At 38.1% G+C, this 20,629-nt stretch overlaps 1 protein-coding gene across 1 annotated transcript; it reads right to left on the bottom strand.

Moving 5' to 3' along the window:
* Window positions 1-3,027: 3,027 nt before the first annotated feature.
* Window positions 3,028-20,084, bottom strand: LOC128108916 (transmembrane protease serine 11B-like protein). Its single transcript, XM_052735918.1, has 10 exons — window positions 20,065-20,084; window positions 15,021-15,136; window positions 12,024-12,142; window positions 11,868-11,935; window positions 8,779-8,939; window positions 7,914-7,952; window positions 6,797-6,971; window positions 5,105-5,364; window positions 3,985-4,127; window positions 3,028-3,189 (listed from the first exon to the last, which is right to left on the bottom strand). Exons 1-10 carry the CDS (start codon window positions 20,082-20,084, stop codon window positions 3,028-3,030), a joined length of 1,263 nt encoding a protein of 420 aa, XP_052591878.1.
* Between the last annotated feature and the right edge of the window lie 545 nt (window positions 20,085-20,629).

Genomic DNA, 20,629 nt, shown 5'->3' on the forward strand with positions numbered 1-20,629 from the left:
GGGATGGAGTCTTTAGAATCATTCCTTGACACACAGCAAGAACTCAACAGTTGTTAAACAGTGTTGTTTAATTTACTGTCATGATGACAATAAATAATATGGTGTGAAAATAATTGTGACATAAATTAAATATCAAGATAATTAATTGGAATTTAATATGCCAAAGCCACTTTAAGAGAACTGGTCTTTGAACAGTTTAAGAAACTGGGATTATGTGTAACATAAGAGAACCAAAAATACCACTCAAAAGTAAATTTATAATCTGGATGTGATGGCATATGCCTGCAATCCCTGTAACAAGAGAAATCAATTTAAAAAGGTTAATTTATTGTGTGGTTAGACATGATATACACATTCATAAAACCACTATTTAGGATAGAAGAAAAATAAGTAAAATATTTTCTCCTATAGGACCAGGAATATACAAGCACAATGGAAAGCACCTGCTTAGGCAGTATTTAAGAAAGAGAGAGAGAGAGAGAGAGAGAGAGAGAGAGAGAGAGAGAGAATATTTTTCTCTTCTAAATCCTGTCTAGGTCACTGAATATTAAGTAAAATTTTAAAATCTTATAAGGATTTAATCTTATAAAGTCAATAAATGAAGGTTTCAGAAAACACTGATTAAGAATTGTATTTTTCAAGAGTGATTATTAGATTGAAGTCACTTGACTGTAGAGACTTGTGCCTCGTAAACACTGTACTATGCTCATTTCTGGGAGCTGTGGGAGCACATAATATTAAGCACATTTCAAATAAGAGTAGAAATATATGTACATTACAACAAATATGGTTCTGTATTTGTATCACTATACAAATTATCTGGAGTAAGAATATAAAAATAGTTTTCATTTGTATCAATATGCAAGAATCCATAACAGTGCAATTTATCTAAAGCTGATATTTTACTAAATTAGTTTACTAGCATATACAATAATCTACCTTAATATCCTATACCTACCCATTCCCCTTTTTTGCTTTTCTTAAGGGGAATACCAAGTCCAATGTTTTCTTCCACCGCCAACCCTATAGCCATTAATCATAACCCTCAGAGACATGAAACCTTTGGGAAAAAAAGGATTAATATTCTCCCTTATAAGGCATCTTCCTACAGACACAGCATGCCTATCTATCTTCCTTTCTGGCCCCCCTACTACTTCCGGAAAAATCTTAGTCTTCCCCTCATCCCTCTTCCAAGACTCACCAATGCTATTATATGTGGTTGGCTCTTCGTTGTTGACAAGCTGTAGGCTCTCAGGTCAGCCACATTATTCCATCAACATCACCAGCAGGACTTCCTTACTCACTCTCTCTCTAAGTTCTTATCTCCACCAGAATGGTGGGCACTGGAAATAGTGGGTGCTCTCTTGAATTGGCTAAGAAATACCAAAATGCCTGGAATGTATTGAGAATGTGACACCACACTAACCCCAATGGGGACAGTAGCCCCTGGGGATCAGTGGCTCTGGAGATGAGCCTGAAGCAGGCTTTCATGTCTGTATGTCCTGAACCCTAAGGCTTTGACACCCACTTCTGTAGCTTCTTGAAGAGTCACTTCTTAGATCAATCAGGAGCTGAAATTTACTGGGAAGATGAGTAACCACATTATCAATCTCCACAGGCTAGAAGTGTCCCACCTAGGCTAGTGTGCTCACCTTCAAGTGGGACTAGAGACAGTGACCTCTCTCACTCCCACAAGAGAAAAGAAAAACTAGTCTACTTAATAGTAGAACCACTAAGTAAACACACAATCAAGAGCTATTACTGAATAGAAAGATCTTTCTTTACATTTGTTTTAATTAGGACACATCATACATTTTTATTGATCTCAGATAGTTTAAAAAAATATATTATACATAAAAAATTTTCCCAGAAATCTGTGTCTATGCTGAAGAATTACTATACTTATTATCTGTAACTTAAAATGTGCTTTTCTCTCTCGTTTTATTGGTAGTGAGAAACTCACAATGACTTCAGATGTGGGAATGCCTCAGTAAAAAGAGGTTGTAATTCAACACTTCATTTCAGACTAGATAAAGTTACAACTACAGCCTTCCACAAAGCTCTGGACATGAAAGTAGATCCAGCACATTCCAACCTGATTTTTGGGAGGCACTGGTCTCTCATCATGCAGTCTGATAAATCACCAGTCAACAACATGCTCCCATAGTTCTACAAGGTCTACATGATAAAACCCAGTAGCCTTACTTCATGGTGAAATAGTAATAATGTAGGCTGATAAACCAGGACAAAGAGAGTATTTTAACAGTATTTTGGTGGGAGTACTTTCTTGGCTAATGGCTTCCTAGACCAAGAAACTCAAGATTTCTTATTTTGTTTTGTTGAATTTTCTTAAAAGTTTACAAAGATTTCCTTAGGGCTATAATTTTTTCAAAATGGGCCATTATACACATTTAAAAAGCATGGAAAGTATTAGACAATGGTGACTCCATAGTTAAGAGTCCTGACTGCTCTTCTAGATGACCTGGGTTCAATTCCCAGCACCCACAGGGTGGCTCACAAACATCTGTAACTCCAATCCAAAAAGATGCAACACCCTCTTCTGACATCTAGGCATGCATTTGGTGCAGGAAAACACCCAGACACATAGAATAAAAATGTTTTAAAGAGAGCTTAGGGTTTGCTCAGTGATAAAGCACTTGCCATGGAAGCCTACGGACAGGAATTGGGATCCCCAGAATGCACATAAATACCTGGTGGGCATAGAGGCCTGTCTGTACTTCCATCCTTAGAAGACAGAGGCAGGGGTTCCAACAGCAACCTGACTAGTAAGACCAAGAGCCTGTCTCACTGAATGAGGTGAAATAATTGAGGGTGATTCTTAACATCAACTTGAGCATCTATATGAGTGTACACAAAAATGCATGAGCACAGACACACATGTACCCATACATATGCAAACACACGTACATACAAAATGGAAAAAACAATAAAGAAATGGATGTTAAGTAATAGTTACAAGTACCAGGCAACAATGATCTGCATTCAGTACTAGAAGACAATTTCCTACTAGATCCCAGTCTTGGAGGCAATCCAGTCACGGTAGGCAGTCACTCTCATATAGACCCCTGGCTTGTTGATTTTGCCACATTCATGTCCCCAGCTCACTATCCCAACAAGGTACCAAATACCTCGAGAATTGGGGTGAACTAGTGGTCCTCCAGAGTCACCCTAAATAAAGCAAAGAACATTTATCATTTTGACAGGTTCATCTGAGACAGCTAACGCTACCTACATGCCATGATGTTCCAGATGAAGTTGTAAATTATTAATGCATCTTCAAGATTGTGGAGAGGCATAGGATACAAATCCCTATACACCCCTAACCTCAATTGATACTGACCAAAATATATTCTCTGCTTCTCCTTTTTGAGTGAGAATTTGAAAGTATGACCTGAGAAGTTACAAACTAGTTCTTGAGAAAGTTTTTAGGAAATACATTTGAGTATGCTTGAAATTCAAAGTTTTGTATCTGAAAAACATGACCAGGGCTCTAGCTATGAGGGGGATAAGAAAATAAGAGTAATGTGGGAATAGCCTGACAAGGCTGAAATATCTCTGAAACTTATCACTTTCTGACCTATGGTTAAGAGGATGTACTGTGTTTTGAGATAACCCAGAATGTGGGTGCACACTCCTACCACCTAGCAGCTGTGTGATTAATATAAAGTACTTAATGTTCCTCTGTCTCCATTTCCCTATCTATGAAATGAGAATAATAGTACTTATATCATACAGTTATGGTGAGAGTTAAATGAATTAATATTTTTAAAGGACCTGGGATGGAACTCAACTCAGAAAAATCTACCCTCAGTGTTTAGTAAACACTTATAAACATGTGCTACCTACAGGCCTATCAAAGCACAACTAATGAAGAACAGAATGATCTCCAGAATGATTATCATCACAGAATGATAAGGGTTGTTTATACACTATGTGGTCCTTATAAATAATTTCCAGACTCACCTGGCAAGCGTCAATATTGCCTTCCATGTAACCAGCACAGAGCATTGTGTCCAGTATCCTGCCGTTGTAAGCTTCTTCAGCATTACAAGTGTTTGTGTCAATAATTTTAACAGATGCTTTCTGAAGTAACAGTGGGGATTCACCTGAAGGAAGTAAGCATGGTTAATATGGTCAGAAAAACAGGTGCTGAGTATAGACGAAATTCTAAACAGTCTTATTAAATAAGAAACACAGAGCCAAATACAGAGTTAAAAGCCCAAGAGATCCGAGCACTAGCAAAGAGCCAAGACCACCTTATCTTACCACTAGCTGCCGTCCTTACCCTGAGAGAGAGAGAGAGATCTTCTTCCTATGTGTCCTGAGTGTTATTGCTTTCCTGTTCTGCCTTCTCATTGGCTCTAAGCCCAGCCACATGAATTCCTCGTCACTGCCTGTCTATACAGACCTCCTCGTTTCTATGGTTGATATTGGGTTTAAAGACTCAAGGGTCACCACACTTGGCTGTGTCCTTGACCACACAGAGACTCTGCCTGCCATGTGATCGGATTAAGGACGTGGGCTACCACCACCTGACTTTTATTCCTGGCTCTCTGATAATGACCTCTGATCTCCAGGCAAACTTTATTGACATACAAATAAAATCACATTTCAGCACAATTAAAATATCACCACAGCTGAGGACCTGACCAGAATGGACACTTGCCTTTTTTTTAGGATAAACACACACACACACACACACACACACACACACACACACACACACACACACTCCCCTGCCCTCTGTCTTTCTCCCCTCTCAAAACTAATGAAAAATAAAAGTCCAAAGTATTCACTAGAAATACCTTTCAAGTGTTACCATTGCTTTTCCTTCTTACATCATTGGTCCAGAAACTTTTCTATTCGTCTCTACAGGACAAAGAGTCTCTATACCTAAACTGGTCTCCTTTGAAGGTTTTAAACCAAAGTATTCTGAAAGGTCCTGAGCAATATTCCCTGAGGGATGGCCTGAAGGAATTGTGCATTTGGAGATAAAATGCTGCCTAGCTAGCACGCTGTGCTCCGGTGGCTGCATGTTCACATTGCCCCTGTATCTTACGCTTTGTGCTTCTGTTGGACTCACCATTGTGCGAAAGCGCTCCCCATCCTGTAACAACGACTCCTTCACCTGGTGGGAAAATTTGTGTGGCTTCCGGAAGACAAACCCGATGGACATCGTTCTTGAATAAAACTCTTTCAGTGAGCACGATAACGGCTATGTCATCGTGATGTTCCCCCTTTACATAGTTTTCATGAATAATAACTTCTTGAACATAATGTTGCATGTAGGGTGGAGCTACTTCAGTGCCAAAGCTAATAGTTAAGTTTTTTGGATTATTTGTCCTAAGGAAACAAAAAGCACATATTTTTGTATTTATTTTTAAATGCCAGAAATACTGCATTTTATAGCATATGGTAGAAAATTTACATCTTCCATATGTTTTTTATGGCAGCAATATTTCCTTGCATTATAGCCCATTTCAATGGCACAGGCTGATTTTTAATTTTTTTCTGATTTTTTTTACGTGTATGAATGTTGTGCTCGTACATATGTCTGTACACTACGTGCATACCTCGAACTCTTGGAGGTGAGAAAAGGGTATTGTATCCCCTGCAACTGTAGTTATGGACAATTGGGAGTAGTTGTGTGGGAGCTAGGAACTAAACTCAGGTCCTCAGCAAGTATTCTTTTTTTTTTTTTTTAATTTATTTTAATTTATTTTGCAATACAATTCAGTTCTACATATCGGTCACGGATTCCCTTGTTCTCCCCCCTCCCGTCCCCCTCACCTTCCCCCCAACGCCCCCCCCCCATTCCCATCTCCTCCAGGGCAAAGCCTTCCCCACAGACTGAGGTCAACCTGGTAGACTCAGTCCAGGTAGGTCTAGTCCCCTCCTCCCAGGCCAAGCCAAACAATCCTGTATAGGCCCCAGGTTTCAAACAGCCAACTCATGCAATGAGCACAAGATCTGGTCCCACTGCCTGGATGCCTCCCAAACAGATCAAGCCAATCAACTGTCTCACCCATTCGGAGGGCCTGATCCAGTGTGGACCCCTCAGCCATTGGTTCATAGTTCATGTGTTTCCATTCATTTGGCTATTTGTCCCTGTGCTTTAAGCTCAGCAAGTATTCTTAACTGCTGATCCACCTCTCCAGCCCCATATAATCTAATTGTTTTAAATCATTTTTGAAACATCTTGTTTGAATCTCTTTACAGTACACTAGATAGGGAGATAGAGTCCTTGCCTTAAAGAAGCTTAAATTCAATGCAAGTTCTACATTCATATGGGTAATTATAAATGTATAATATTTATGCAAGTAGTTAATGAAGCCAATAAACAGGAGGACATAAATCTGCATGCTAAAGAGGAAGGAAATTTTTACTTTTAGAGAAAACAGTATTTTAGACTGAGTCATATTTACCTAAATGACCAAGAGACTTGGGTATATGTGATGAGTTAGAGGGAGAGAAGAGATATGATACAATATTTTAGGGCGACTGCAAGTGTTTTAAGATCTGAAGTATAAATTGATCAGAAATGAGACTTGTGTAAGAAAAAAAGCATATTAAAAATGAACAGCATAAAAATCAATAAAAATGTAATCACTCTTCCAATTTTTACTGGTAAAAGTAGGAAAGGCTGAGTCAGGCTTACTTGCAATAATATATTTTTCAAACTTGGACACCTGTGAGCATGGACGACAATTTGCCTGAGATAAGGACTGCCTAGCTCCTTGGGTTTCTCCAACCTCAGAGAACATGATGAACTTACCTTTGAAGGCAGTGAGCTGCTGTCAGCAGGAATCTTGCACCGATTAGTGAGGCCCCGCAATAGTGTCTGCCATTCACCCTGAGACTCGCTTGCCAGGGCCACTCTCCTTTCTGAGCAGTGGAACCTCCCTTGATTCTGTCGTAGGTTGCCGACATTCTTGGCCGTCTCCCGCAGCCTTCAGAATGGGTTGATTTGGTTTCATGGAGGATAGAAAGACATGAATTTGATGACAATACAGAAGGTGTTTCCATTCGTTTGGCTATTTGTCCCTGTGCTTTATCCAACCTTGGTCTCAACAATTCTCGCTCATATAAACCCTCCTCATTCTCGCTAATTGGACTCCCAGAGATCCACCCAGGGCCTAGTCATGGATCTCTGCATCCAGATCCCTCAGTAGTTGGATGAGGTTTCTAGCATGACAATTAGGGTGTTTGGCCATCCTATCACCAGAGTAGGTCAGTTCGGGCTGTATCTCGACCATTGCCAGCAGTCTGTGGTGGGGGTATCTTTGTGGATTCTGTGGACCTCTCTAGCACTTTGCTTCTTCCTATTCTCATGTGGTCTTCATTTACCATGGTCTCCTATTCCTTGTTCTCCCTCTCTGTTGTTGATCCAGCTGGGATCTCCCGCTTCCCCAAGGTCTCTTTCCCTCGACCCTCGCCCTTCATTACCCCCACTCATGTCCAGGCTGTTGGGTTTTCAGCTGTTCTGGTTTGGTTATATGTGATACTGTCACCATCCAGCACCAGATAAGAATAGAATCATCCATACGGAGAATCACCAGCAGCTCCAGGAGTCTCTCACATAGTGACTTTAACCCTTGGAGAATATGTAAGTTTTGGAAGACATAGCCATGGTTAATTCATGGGCTCTGCCACTAGACTCACTGAATTTGAATCTTGGCCCTATCATTTACAACCTGGATGAATCCAGGCAATCTTTGTGCTTCAATGCCATCATCTCTAAGATACAATTGTAATCATACCCCACTCTAGGAGTGTTCTGAAGATTGAGTAAGTTATTATTACATGTAAAATCCGCTGTGCCCTGTTGCAATGATCTTGACTGTTGTGGTTTAAATTACCTCATGTGTAACTGGAAAGGGATTTGAACTTACGGTTGTTGATCATCTTTTCAGCATCAACCTTACTGATTTCTGAAATAGACCAAAAAGTCCACAGTAAATTTAAACTGGGCAATGGAGATAGCATCTTCCACAGACCAGAGGTGTCTAGTAGTAATGTGGAATCCAGAACAAAGTATCATAGAAATGAAAGAATTAGCATATTGAGATTTTTTTGTTACATTTATTCAAGTACCAACACATTATATTCAAGTACCATCTTCATTTTTTTTTTTTTTTTTTGGTTTTTCGAGACAGGGTTTCTCTGTATAGCTTTGCGCCTTTCCTGGATCTCACTCTGTAGACCAGGCTGGCAGACCTGTAGACCAGATCCACCCGGCTCTGCCTCCCGGGTGCTGGGATTAAAGGCGTGCGCCACCACCGCCCAGCAAGTATCATCTTCATAATCCAACTTGAGAAATTATATTTTCATTAACTGGAGCTATAGTCTACATCATCCAATGTCAAAAACTGGGACTATTTTCTCTTGAAAAAAGTGTAAGTTCAACAATCAGCAAAACTGATTCACGTCAGCATATAATTACAACTTCTAAAAAGAGACAAGTATTAGAATTGCTAGTCTAATGTTAATTTTCATACATCAAGAAAATAAAAACACATTGCTTAAAATGTTTGCTAAGTATATTAGTATCTATTGTAGAATGAGAGGCCATCCCTCCTTGTTCTAAGCAACTACAAATTGTAACATTATTAGGATATGAATGACAGAATGAAAATCTCTCTATAATGACATTCCTTTAAAATTGTACTAAAGATCAGCTTTGTAGTTGGTGTTTATGACCTATCCTAGACACAAAGTGATACAGTCACGCTGCTGTCATCCAATAGGTAAGCTTACCCACGAGCTTCAGAGACCTGGGATCTGTAGTCGGTGATCCTGAGTGCTTCTCCAGCATCTGACGTAAGATGCTTTCGATTCTCCTTCTTGTGTTTTCCTTATTTGACCTGGGATCCTTGAACACCAGCCATATATGTGCTGTCACGCTGTTGTTATCAGGACTGGAAACAATATAAAGCTTTCACCCAAAGTTAAAACTAACACCCCCTCCTCTAATCTTGAATATTTTGATTTTGTTCTCTCTTTACAGATTTGTGCAATAGCATCACTTTAGGTGACGTTTTCAGTCTGCCATATGCCTACACACATGTGTCAACGGAATGTGTACAGCTGTGCTATGCAATTTGGAGGACATGCAATTCTACCTATCTTTTAGAAACAGAAGTAGCCAAAGGTGCCAAGGAAAGATGATCACAGAAGAACTGAGACATGTCTATGTATTCACCAATCATTTATTGAGCAATTGCTATAGATGTGTAACTTCTCTGAATTCCACTGAGTGATGACTAAGGCACAGTCCCTATCCTCAAGGAATTTTTCAGACTTTAATGAAAGATAAGGCATGTATGAAAGGACTGTAACAAATGACATGGAAACAGATACCACAGATACTTGGAGGAAATACATGTAATTTTTTGCTTAAAGGATTAAAGGAACATTCATGTAAGCAATGATATAGAACTGGACATTAAAGTACTTTTATTTCTACTTCATCATCAAACTGAAATTTTCATCAAGCAGAGATGAGAAGAGCTATATCACAGAACAACCATTGAAAATGGCTGTTATTAATTAGCATGTATTGATTAGTGCTGTGTTACAGGTACTGTATTGTTACATTTATTGATACACGTTTTGTCATCTCTACTATTCTACAGTAAAAGTATTGTTATCAGATTTTATTTTTGGTTTCTTTTTTTGTTTTTTTGTTTTTTTGGGTTTTTTTGGTTTTTCGAGACAGGGTTTCTCTGTGTAGCTTTGTGCCTTTCCTGGAACTCGCTTGGTAGCCCAGGCTGGCCTCGAACTCACAGGGATCCGCCTGCCTCTGCCTCCCGAGTGCTGGGATTAAAGGCGTGCGCCACCACCGCCCGGCTTGTTATTGGATTTTATGAACAAGGACAAATTGAATACCTGAGAGCTTATGTAATGTATTTAGGAGTATGCCACTATCAAAGTAGGCATTTTATTCAGTACAGATGTACTCTGGATTTTTTTAACACTATATATTGTTGTCCTGTGCCTAATTATCCAGTGTGTAGACTGGGCTCTGATGGAGAAGGGCCTTGATGCTAGCCAGTACCCAGCAATGATGACAAAATGTATAAAACTGACCTTGAAGTAATTTGGCTATGGTGTTCAAGGAAGACTTGCACAGCTTGGCAAAAAATAGTGACCAGCTGAAAGACTGAAGAATGGGTGTGTGGATATTCTTTATGATCCCTGGGAGCAGTGTCTGGAAGGAGCCTCAATACTGTGTGTACGAATCAATCATTTCTGAGAGCTACTCAGCTCGAGTGAACTTGGGTTATGAAGCAGTACATAGAGATCAAAGAGAAGTACACTGTCCTGTGGTCTCTTCTCCACTTTGTCTGCACTCTTGCTACCTACTGTAGATGTAACCAACGGTCTTATTAAATAAGAAACACAGAGCCGATTCAGAGAAGAAAGCCAAGAGGTCAGAGCTAAGAGCCTCACCCTTCCTGATTCAGCGATCCTCTTCAGCCAAGAGAGCTCTCCAAAAAGGGGCCTACTTCCTGTGTGTATGTCTTTATATACTCTAGCTGTTCTGCCTTCTCATTGGTTGTAAACCCGAACATGTGACTGCCTCGTCACTGCCTGAATGTACCGCCCTCCAGGTCCTTAAAGGCATGCGCCACCGCCGCCACGCACTTGCTATGGCTCTAATAGCTCTGACCCCCAGACAACTTTATTTATTAACATCCAATTAAAATCACATTTCAGTACAAGTAAAATACCACCACATTTCCCCTTTTCTATTTTAATAAAAAGGAAAAAAAAGAAAAAGGTTATAACTAACAAAAGAAAAACAACCTACAGACACATGAATTACATGCATGTGTAATAAAATAGAAACACACACATACACACACACATGCATGCACACATACACACGCACATTGTGTGCAGTCACCACTGAGAGGTACATGGACCCTTCGACATTAATTTTCCATTTGGGCCAATAGTCAAATTAACCCAAGGTTAGTTCTAATGGGAGCATGAATCTATCCTGCAATCCTGGGAGTCACATTAGTTCAGGAATGGGGACAAAAAGGTAGGCATTAGTGGCATTGATTAAAGTAAAAACAATGTTTTTCTTCATTTGAAATGTGTTTATTTGCAAATATTTCTACACATGCCATCTTTTCTATTTTGCATACTGGTCTATGAAGAAGACAAGAAAGCTGTTGGCATTAATAGTTCATTAAACAGAGAGGCTCACCTGGTAATGTGACTCTCTTAAGGCCCTGGGGCTATTAAATTATAAAATCTGGACTCAGGTTGTCCAATGCCTATTCTAGTACCCTCCCTGTGACTCTTTTGCTACTCTAAACCCATGTGCAGGGAACATATTCTTTATGGTGTATAGAAGCCTTTTGTGACATCAAAGCCTGGTATAAGTGTGATTTCTTCTACCCCACTTAAGGAGAGCCTTAAGAACACTTCAAACAACGTTTGGCTGACTTTCAAGTAGAAAGACAGGAGATAATAAAATCTATATTTTGGATAATCATTAATAAAAACCAAGAGGGGATCAAACATTTGATTTAGGGACCATCTAATGATTTGTGGATACAAATATGTAGGAAATGAGAAGGATAAGTCAAATGTAATTTAAGCATCAATATATTCCCTTAAATCTAATAACCTCAACTATATAAGCTCAATTTGTTTTGGTTTTATATTGAACAATTATGCTAATAGGTATGATAATGTTTGTACTTAATCATTGTTGGCAATGGCTGTGATATATCAGAAAATTTTATATGCATTTTTCCTGGAGCACTTGCAATACAATAATATGTATGATGGTTTTATCTCTTTTTCTGATATTAATGATAGTTACTTACACCAATGTGATGATCTGAGAGTTAATATATTGTCTGTAAATGTTAGAATTTTGAAAGGCATCAACCATCTGTTAAGAGAAAACAGAGTTAAACATCAAATTTCAATAGTATGTTTATACTTTAAGCAGTTAACAAATACATGAAAATCTAGCTTACTTTAGTCTCGAGGATTTCACTGAGGCCATTACTTTCTGGTGATGTCTCCCTCTCATAATTTCTGTTATATGGAATATTCAGCACTTTAAAGCTACCTTGATAGTAGTAGACCTTGTTTTCTGTGAGACAAAAATGATCCAAGAACTATTTAAATTAAATGTATTTCAAGTCAAGACACAGATTGCACAGCAACACAAGGCAGGATGCATTGTGCTCGTTAGATATGGGTAACCCCTTGTGAATATTTCTGGAATGACTAAGTGGATAATCTCTATATTGTAAATAATGGTTTTAAAACCAATAATAAAAAGCAGATAGAGATAGATGATAGATAGATAGATGATGATGATGATGAAGATAGATAGATAGATAGACAGACAGATAGATACATGGATACATAGATAACAAGGAATAATAACATATGTTTTAATCTTTGTGCATGTGCACACACATGAATGATTTGCATATATGACATACATGTGTGTGTGCATATTTGTGTGTGTGAGTTGGGCACACAAGTGCCGTCTAACATGTGTGAAAGTCAGAGGACAACCTCAGCTGTCAGTCCTTACTTCTATGTTGTCTGAGACATGGTCTCTCTTGTTTGCTAGCTGGCCTACAAGCTTCCAGTGGTTCTCTTGTATCCACCTCCCATTTTTCCACATGAGTACTATGATTACAGATGTGTACTACTGGACCTGGCTTTACTTGGGTTCTGGAGTCTGAATCCCAGTCCTCATAATGGGTGGCAAGTTCCTTTACCCACTAAGCAATCTCCCCAGCCCTAAGAGAAGCGTCTTGATTGAGACAGAGAGAACTATATACTACTTAGTAGTGGTTTCTGATTAGAGTAACCAGTTGTCAGATTATAGATTTTAAAAGTTGCCATTCATTAAGTACTACTACCGGATGATACTATAGAAAAATCTTAAGAAGCACACTAATTTTTCAAGAGAAATACAGTCTCACAGTAGTTAGGTAATCTGCATAATATTATATATCTATTAAGAAAGGTCAAGTATAAAAACTCAGTCATCTGACTCAAAGGCCTGCAATCAATACATTATACTCAATTCCTCAATTTTCACAGATACTAATCTAATTGATATACATATCACATCTTACATATAATATAGATAATATCAAAAGACAGTTGCTATTTTCATAAGACAATCCCCAGTAAGAATGGTGAAGATCAACAAAATAACTGACAATAAATGCTGGGGAGGCTGTAAAGGAAAAAGAACCCCCATTCGCTGTTGATGGGAATGCAAATTGGTCCAGTAGCTCTGGAAATCAGTGAGGAAAATCCTTACAAAACTAAAAGTAAATCTTCCTGATTACCCAGCTTGACCACTTCTTGGCATATGCCCAAAGGACTCGACAACCTACTCCACAGAAACTTGCTCTGCCATGTTCACCACTATATTCACAACAACTAGAAAATGGAAACAACCTAACTGTCCTTCAACAGATGAATGGATAAGGAAGAGGTGATGCCTATGCACAATGGAATACTGTTCAGCTTAATTAAAAATGAGATTGTGAAATTTTCAGATAAAGGAATAGAGGTAGGAAATACATTGAGTGAGGTAACCCAGACAGACCCAAGAGAACAAATGTCACATGTCTCATCTGCAGTTCCTGGCTCCAAATCTTCAGATGTGAGCATATAATGTAGAGCAACCACAGATACCAGACAAGCATAGCTATGATCCCCCATCAAATAAGATTCTCTTCACAGGAAACGGGGACCATCACAGAAAACCACAACTGGATAAAATGAAGAGATCAACAGATCATGGAAAGGCCAGCCTGAATGTATACATCTATATTACAGCTCCTGCATCTACAGCCCAGAGAATATCATGGAATAGGGTATGGAAAGGTTATAAGAGCCAGACTATCAGGAGGTTTGCTGTGAAACAGTCTTAGAAATGGCTGCATATAGGACCTTCACAGATCTACATCTAATGGGGTCCTAGAGCTGCAAGAAGAAGTGGGCACATACCCCCATCCCTAACCCGGAAGCTATCCCCAGTTGATAACCACTTGCAAATGAAAATTTAGTTTTCTCCAAGGGAATATTGCTAGGGAAATAGCACTCTTAAGGGAAGAACCCATGCCCAACAATAGATGGCCAGCACAAAATGAACTCAAGAGCATCTTTGGAGGTTCCTTGTCTCATAATGTTAAGTCAAGGTTTTGTATTTTTAACCTTACATGGCCTTTACATATATATTATGACTTCCAGCTTTGTGTTTTTATGAGATTCCTGTGTAGGTACGTGTCCATTTTTTTCTAATATAAACAATATATTATATGAAAAAAATCTATTTTCAATAAAAGGAAAGAAAAAATGAAATGGCTGCATAAACAAAACTGGAACAATAATAGTATCAATGGACATGTTAACAAGGGGAAATTTTATAGATCTCCACCCCTAGGCTGCAAACTACTGACAGTTGGGAGAAGAAGGATTAGCCTGAATCAAGGGCTAACCCCCTTGTTTATCCAATACACAGTGGTCAACCCAGAAACCATATACATACCACCAACAAAAATAGACCCAGAAGGTTATATTTATATATTTGTGCATACTCAAATATGTGTGTCTGTGTAACAATAACAATCAAAGAAAAATAGGCTATCATAAAAGTGGAGGACATGAGAAGGGCTAGAATACAAATATATCAAGAGAATATAAGTATATTATATCTATATTACATATAAATATACCACATGTAGAATTTTTTTGCTTGTTTATCAGTTAATGCTCATCTGAGTCTAAATTTATATTCATTCTGTACCTGTGTGTGAGAGAAGTGCGTCTATAGCACAACATTTGCAAATGCTAGTGATGCTCTCTTGCAGGGCTCAAGGTCCCCAATGCTGCTATAGAGGGAGATAATTCATGGGTTGCAATTGCTTCTTTATATCTCACAGAAATTGAAATAAAAGCACAGCAAAAAGAAATTAATACAAATGTATACCAACCTACTGCCAGAAAGTGAACTAAGAGTCCAATAGTTACCCCAAGCACTGCCCCTACTCCAAGCACACCAAGGATGATTACCCACAACGGGTAAGATTTGCGGGATGCTATGACTGGCCTGTAAATGAAGGACATGAAAAATACATCAGAAAACACACAGATTTTTCAGATCTGTCTTACTTTCTTCTTGACACCTGTAAACTCCCCGTGATTAGGTGCATAAGTATGAAAAGACATAAAAGGGGGGAAAGAGGTCAGCAAGATGGCTCAGCAGGTAAAAGTATTGACTGCTGAACCCATGACATGAGTTTGACCTCAGAAACTCACATGGTGGGAGGGGAGAATCAAGCCTTGTATGTTGTCTTCTAATTTTCACTTATGTAGTATGGCGTGCACACATAAGCCTGTGTACATGCACACACACACACAGAGATACACACACACACACACACACACACACACACACACACACACACACATACATACACACACAATAAAATGTAATAAAAAAATTAAAGAACAGAGAACGTATAGTACTTAGGAAGGAAAACACCAAGAGTGTGTGTGACCGTAGTTGAAAGAAGAGAAAAAACGACAGGTGAGGTCAGCTAGAACAGAAACTCTCATAATCCATGGGAGCGGAACAATGGAAGCCTGGGAGATGATGTCAACAAGGGAAAGAAAATGAAGAATTTGAGAAAGTTTACAGACTAAAAGCACTTGCCAGAGCGTGGGGGCTATGTTAGTAAAGGGGAAGAATATGTTTTAAATGGGAGTACAAAATAACGCCTAGAGGAGATCAGTTGAGGATACAATGATGTTTTTTAGACCTGGGTTTTGAATGATTTACAGATTTCCAGTACACATCACATATGGCATGTTGGTGATTAACTGAGGAACCACAGCTGCGGGTAGGAATTTAGCAAGCATCTACATGCAGGAAGAACAGAGATTGTAAAACCGGGTCGGTGTGTGAGAGTGTTGCACACAATTAGCATTTCTCTTCCCAAGGTAAAACATTTGCTTCCAATTTAACAGTGATTAAGCTGTCACAGCTTTTCATACGCTTCCTGCATTTTCCATTCTGAATGCTTGGTGCCCCTTAAAAGTGTAAGCCTTTAAGTGATGAGCCTGTTTGCTGACTGACTCAAAACATTGTTGATCATCAGAGTTTACCGCAGCTCACAAGAGCTCAGTTCCCCCAACGTGTTTCTCACTGAAGGGGGGTCTAGTCTCAGTCCAAACCCTTTGTCTGCCTGTCTTCCATGAACTTTGACAAATTAGTACTTTTCTAATTATCTCTTAATTAGGGATTCATGTTTATGTTTCTTCTTTTGATTAGTTTTGTTTAGAAAACAGTTCAGAACAGGCCTTTGTACAATCTGGAGACACAAATTTTCTTTGTAATTTATATTCTAATAAAAAACATAAAAGATTTGCTTCTGTTGAATTTTTGCCAAATAAAATTTCTTAGTGTTCATTTAGCATTTTGTTTGAAAAGAAACAACTGAAACAGCTTTTTGCTCATTCATCTTATCCAATAACTATAGGATACTGGGCTTTATAGTTCATTCCCTATCCATGTTCTGCCTTGATTATTTCATGTCACTCTTTGGATTTTTTTTCTGAGTTTTAGCTGTCTTTCACACATAACCCAAAGACATTACAAACTGTAATCTAGCATAAATGATTAAATAAATGCTAACAAACACAAGGAACATTCTCAAGCACAAAAAAAAAGCATTCCAGTGTTAGCCAGTTTCTGATAGCCCACCTTATACTCTTTAGGGAAATCTTGTAAGAGATACTTCAGGGTAATATGGAATATTAGATGTATATTACCATGAAATTCTCACTGTCATGTTCACAAGGCACTAAAACAGATTGTTCTAGGTTTTTTCTAGTTTATAGCCTGTGGTTAACTCTAAGAAAACATTAAAAATAATAAAATTTGGTTTTGAAGCCTACTTCTATACCTGGTGCTCCTTTCACTTCCTGCAGCCATGCATCATTCAAGCACCTACATGCATCCCAAAATTCACCAAAGCCTCCTTAAATCCCTAGCACAATCAACCACATTTCCTAATCCTTCCAAGCTCAGGAATATAATTGGCTCAGTGTTTTACTCTGAGAAGTGGATTACAGAATTAGGGCTTTGAGTCTTGCCTAGGTATCTCAAAATTCTCGAAATAGTGGCTTAATCCTTTTACTTTTTTTAAACATAGGACTTCACAGGGATATAAGCTAGTAGTGGAGAAAGAACGAAACGCTCTATAAATAAAATCTATCATGTACCCAGAATAGAGTTGATAGCTACTCACAAAACAAACACAAACAAACAGTCATAATGGACTTTTTCAACTTAAGTTTGCTTGATGACTCTTTAATTGATAGATCAGAGATATGGAAAATAAGAAAAATTCAGGTCATAATTGAAATACTATCTTTAATACAAAACAAAATCACACATAAATTCTTTAAGCCAAGAAAGTTGTTCTTAGTATGCTTTATCACAATGAGTGTATCCATTCTAGAATAACACTGGATGTTATCCATATAGATATGTCTTATGGGCTGTTTTTTTACCTAAATATATAGATTTAATAACACATACTTCAGAAGAATATTTACATGAGATATACATTAACATCTTTACAGAGACAATGTATAGTAATAGTACTGTGAAATCCAAGATAATATTTATTAATGCACTGTCAGAAGCATGAGCTATTCAACAAATACAAAGAGTCCATGATCCTTGTATCTACTAACCACTTTTTCATATTTAACTCACAAGAAAAGAAAATGTCTCTGCTATAGCCTCTCCACTGGACAACAGTCACACAGTCACATTTTTTTCCATTCACAGGATATTAGGTTACATACCCCTTTTTTTGAAGCACCCCTCAAATCAGTGCTTAACACTTTAGATTCCAAACACAAATACATGTTTGTGACAGTGCAGCTACAGGCTGAAATGCCAACATGCTATGGAATCACTATGTATTTTCCATCTAAGCACAATTATTTTGCCCCAGTTCTTAAGGTAGAACTCGAATTGAGAAGAAATTCTATTTTGTCAGAATTTTAGACTAGCAAATTACCACTTACCTATACATAGTGTGCCGATTCAGTGATTGCTGGTGTTAATATACAGGGAACTTCTGAACTCCTTATGTGTTGATAGTGGTTCTCAGATAAATGTACTAGCTACAAGGAGAGTTGAGATTTTAAGGGTGGGTACGATAGCAGAATGCCATTAAAAAGAAACTTGTTTAACAGGTGTGGTAACAAATGAGGATCTTTAGCTTCAAGGAAATAACGAAGATCGCCTTTGAGTAGAATACTTAGAATGAAAACAATGAGTATAACTTGGTCATCGCAAAGACCCACCCCAAAACACCACCACACATTGGTGAGTCAGTGTTCTGACTCAGGAGCTAGCCTTCCTTTCAGCACACAGACTCTCCCTAGAGAAACTAACAAGTCCATCCGAGCATTCTGACGAATGACTTAACTCCAAGTTGTCTTGTTTAGGATTAAACAATCCTATGAGCGTATCAGTCATTTGAAATGCACTTTAAATTTAAAGAGTCTCATAGGAATAGTCGAATACTTTGTAGAGCTGAAATTACAGGTGACAAGTAGATTTAAAGTAACAAAGCATTTCACTTTTATGATTCTTTGCATAGAAAGTGAAATGACCTAATTAGTCATCTGATAGTTGTTTTACTAAATGAACATATATTAAGTTTTTGAGTGATACACCGAGTTCTTGTGAAAACAGAGCTCGGGGATCCACTTAAGTATTTGTAGTACACACATCTTGTCTCTTGTGACTGTTTTTCATGTCTTGAAGACCACATTTCTCTATCTGCTCATTCATTTAATAAATATTTTACATACTTCCTGGAGTTTCATATTGTTCCAAGAAATGTTAATATACCAATGGGTGTGATGAAAGCCCTGTTCTCACACTCTTACACACTAATGGGAAAGATCAACAAATATAGACTAGTGAATGTATAATTTAATATGAGATAAGTAACCATGCTAGAAAGAAAATAAATGAAACAGGATGGTCGAGTAGAAAGGATGGGGTGATGATCTATAGAGTATGCAGATGAACCTGGGAGATGAAGCTTCAGGCTAACACCAGAATGATGATGTAACTGCTGTGATTTGTTCTCCTATTACATATTGGTGACATGTTTTATTGAAAAAAATTAATGGTTCAGGCAATAGCCTAATTGATAACACGCTTGCCATATAAACATTAGAACCTGAGGTTGGGTCTCCAGAACCCACATAAAAATCCAGCCACAGAAACATGCTTGTGATCTCAATGTTATTGAGGTGGAAACAGGTGGGTCCCTGGAGTCTTTGGTCAGCCAGTCTAGCTGGAAAGGCAAGTTCCAGGTTCAGTGAGAGATTATATGTCCCAAGTTATAACATACAGAGTAACAGGGGAAGACATGATGCTGACGTCTGACTTCTACACACTCTTGCATACATCACAAACATGTATACATACACCAATTGTTTTTAAACTCTCATTGTCTTTCTGGATAAGATATAAAACTCTTTGATTGTTATTGTACCCTTTTGGATTCCAGCTCTTTTATTCAAATAATAGGATGATATAACAGAAGGGATGTGGTCTCTACTCCAATGCCAGGCTGAGTGACAACTAGCTGTTTGACATATAGCTTCTGACACTGACCCTCCCAATAAGTAAAGATGTGTGGGCCAACAGGACCATGCTTGGGAAACAGTTGTATTGACTGAGACATGCTTGACACACATGCACACACACACATACACACACACACACAAAAAAAAAAAACTGTTTGTCTTAATAATTACAATTTGATTTTATTTCAGTCATTTCTAGGTCTTTCTTGAATGCCAAGTGTTTTCCTGCTGTATTAATTTTATTCAAGATCCATAATGCTGCCCAAATTTCCACTTACCTTATCCAGTGATCATTCATGCCTCATGGCCCAACTAGTTAACATTTCTTTCACTGAGACTTACTTGTAAAGCCTTACCTTCTCAATAATCATCTAGCCTTATCAATACTAGTTTTGCATTTAATCATCTGCTTTTATATCAGTTTCTGTTTGTATTTGTCCTATGGGTAGTCTTATCATCTGAAAGCAAGCTGCTTGAACTTGAAAGCAAGAATCATGTGAAATGTCTATTTTTCAGATGCTTCTCACAACACTTAGTATTCAGTGGATTTAGCAAATAAGTTATCCATTCCAGGTATTGCTTAATACTCAAAATATGTGTGTGCCTCCTAAAATTGAAAAAAATATATTAAATGTGTAACTTTAGGTATATATTATGCACATACACAGATATGTGGCTCTGATAGATTCTTCAGACAAAAACACAAGTGGCCAATTAACATAAAAATGGAACTTATCCTCATTATACATAGTATTTACAGAAATAAAAAATAAATAAATAAAACAATGGTAGGTCGCTGCTAAAACTAAAAATATTTATTACTTAAAGAATTTTTTAAAGAGCTGGAGAGTTGGTTTAGTGGTGAAGAACACTGACTATTCTTCCACAGGACCTGGTTCTGTTGCCAACACCCACA

Source organism: Peromyscus californicus, unplaced genomic scaffold (assembly GCF_007827085.1).
Source record: "Peromyscus californicus insignis strain IS unplaced genomic scaffold, ASM782708v3 Scaffold_13__1_contigs__length_99412109, whole genome shotgun sequence".
In the NCBI taxonomy this organism is placed as follows: domain Eukaryota; kingdom Metazoa; phylum Chordata; class Mammalia; order Rodentia; family Cricetidae; genus Peromyscus; species Peromyscus californicus.

Excerpts from the sequence above, each read along its gene's own strand:
- LOC128108916 (XM_052735918.1), bottom strand. The coding sequence starts at position 20,084 with ATGATTATTGAGAAGGTAAG. Across the intron at positions 15,137-20,064 it reads ATGATTATTGAGAAGGTAAG|GCCAGTCATAGCATCCCGCA; the intron begins GCTTTACAAGTA and ends CTTCATTTACAG. Across the intron at positions 6,972-7,913 it reads TGAAAAGATGATCAACAACC|GCTGCGGGAGACGGCCAAGA; the intron begins GTAAGTTCAAAT and ends CCCATTCTGAAG.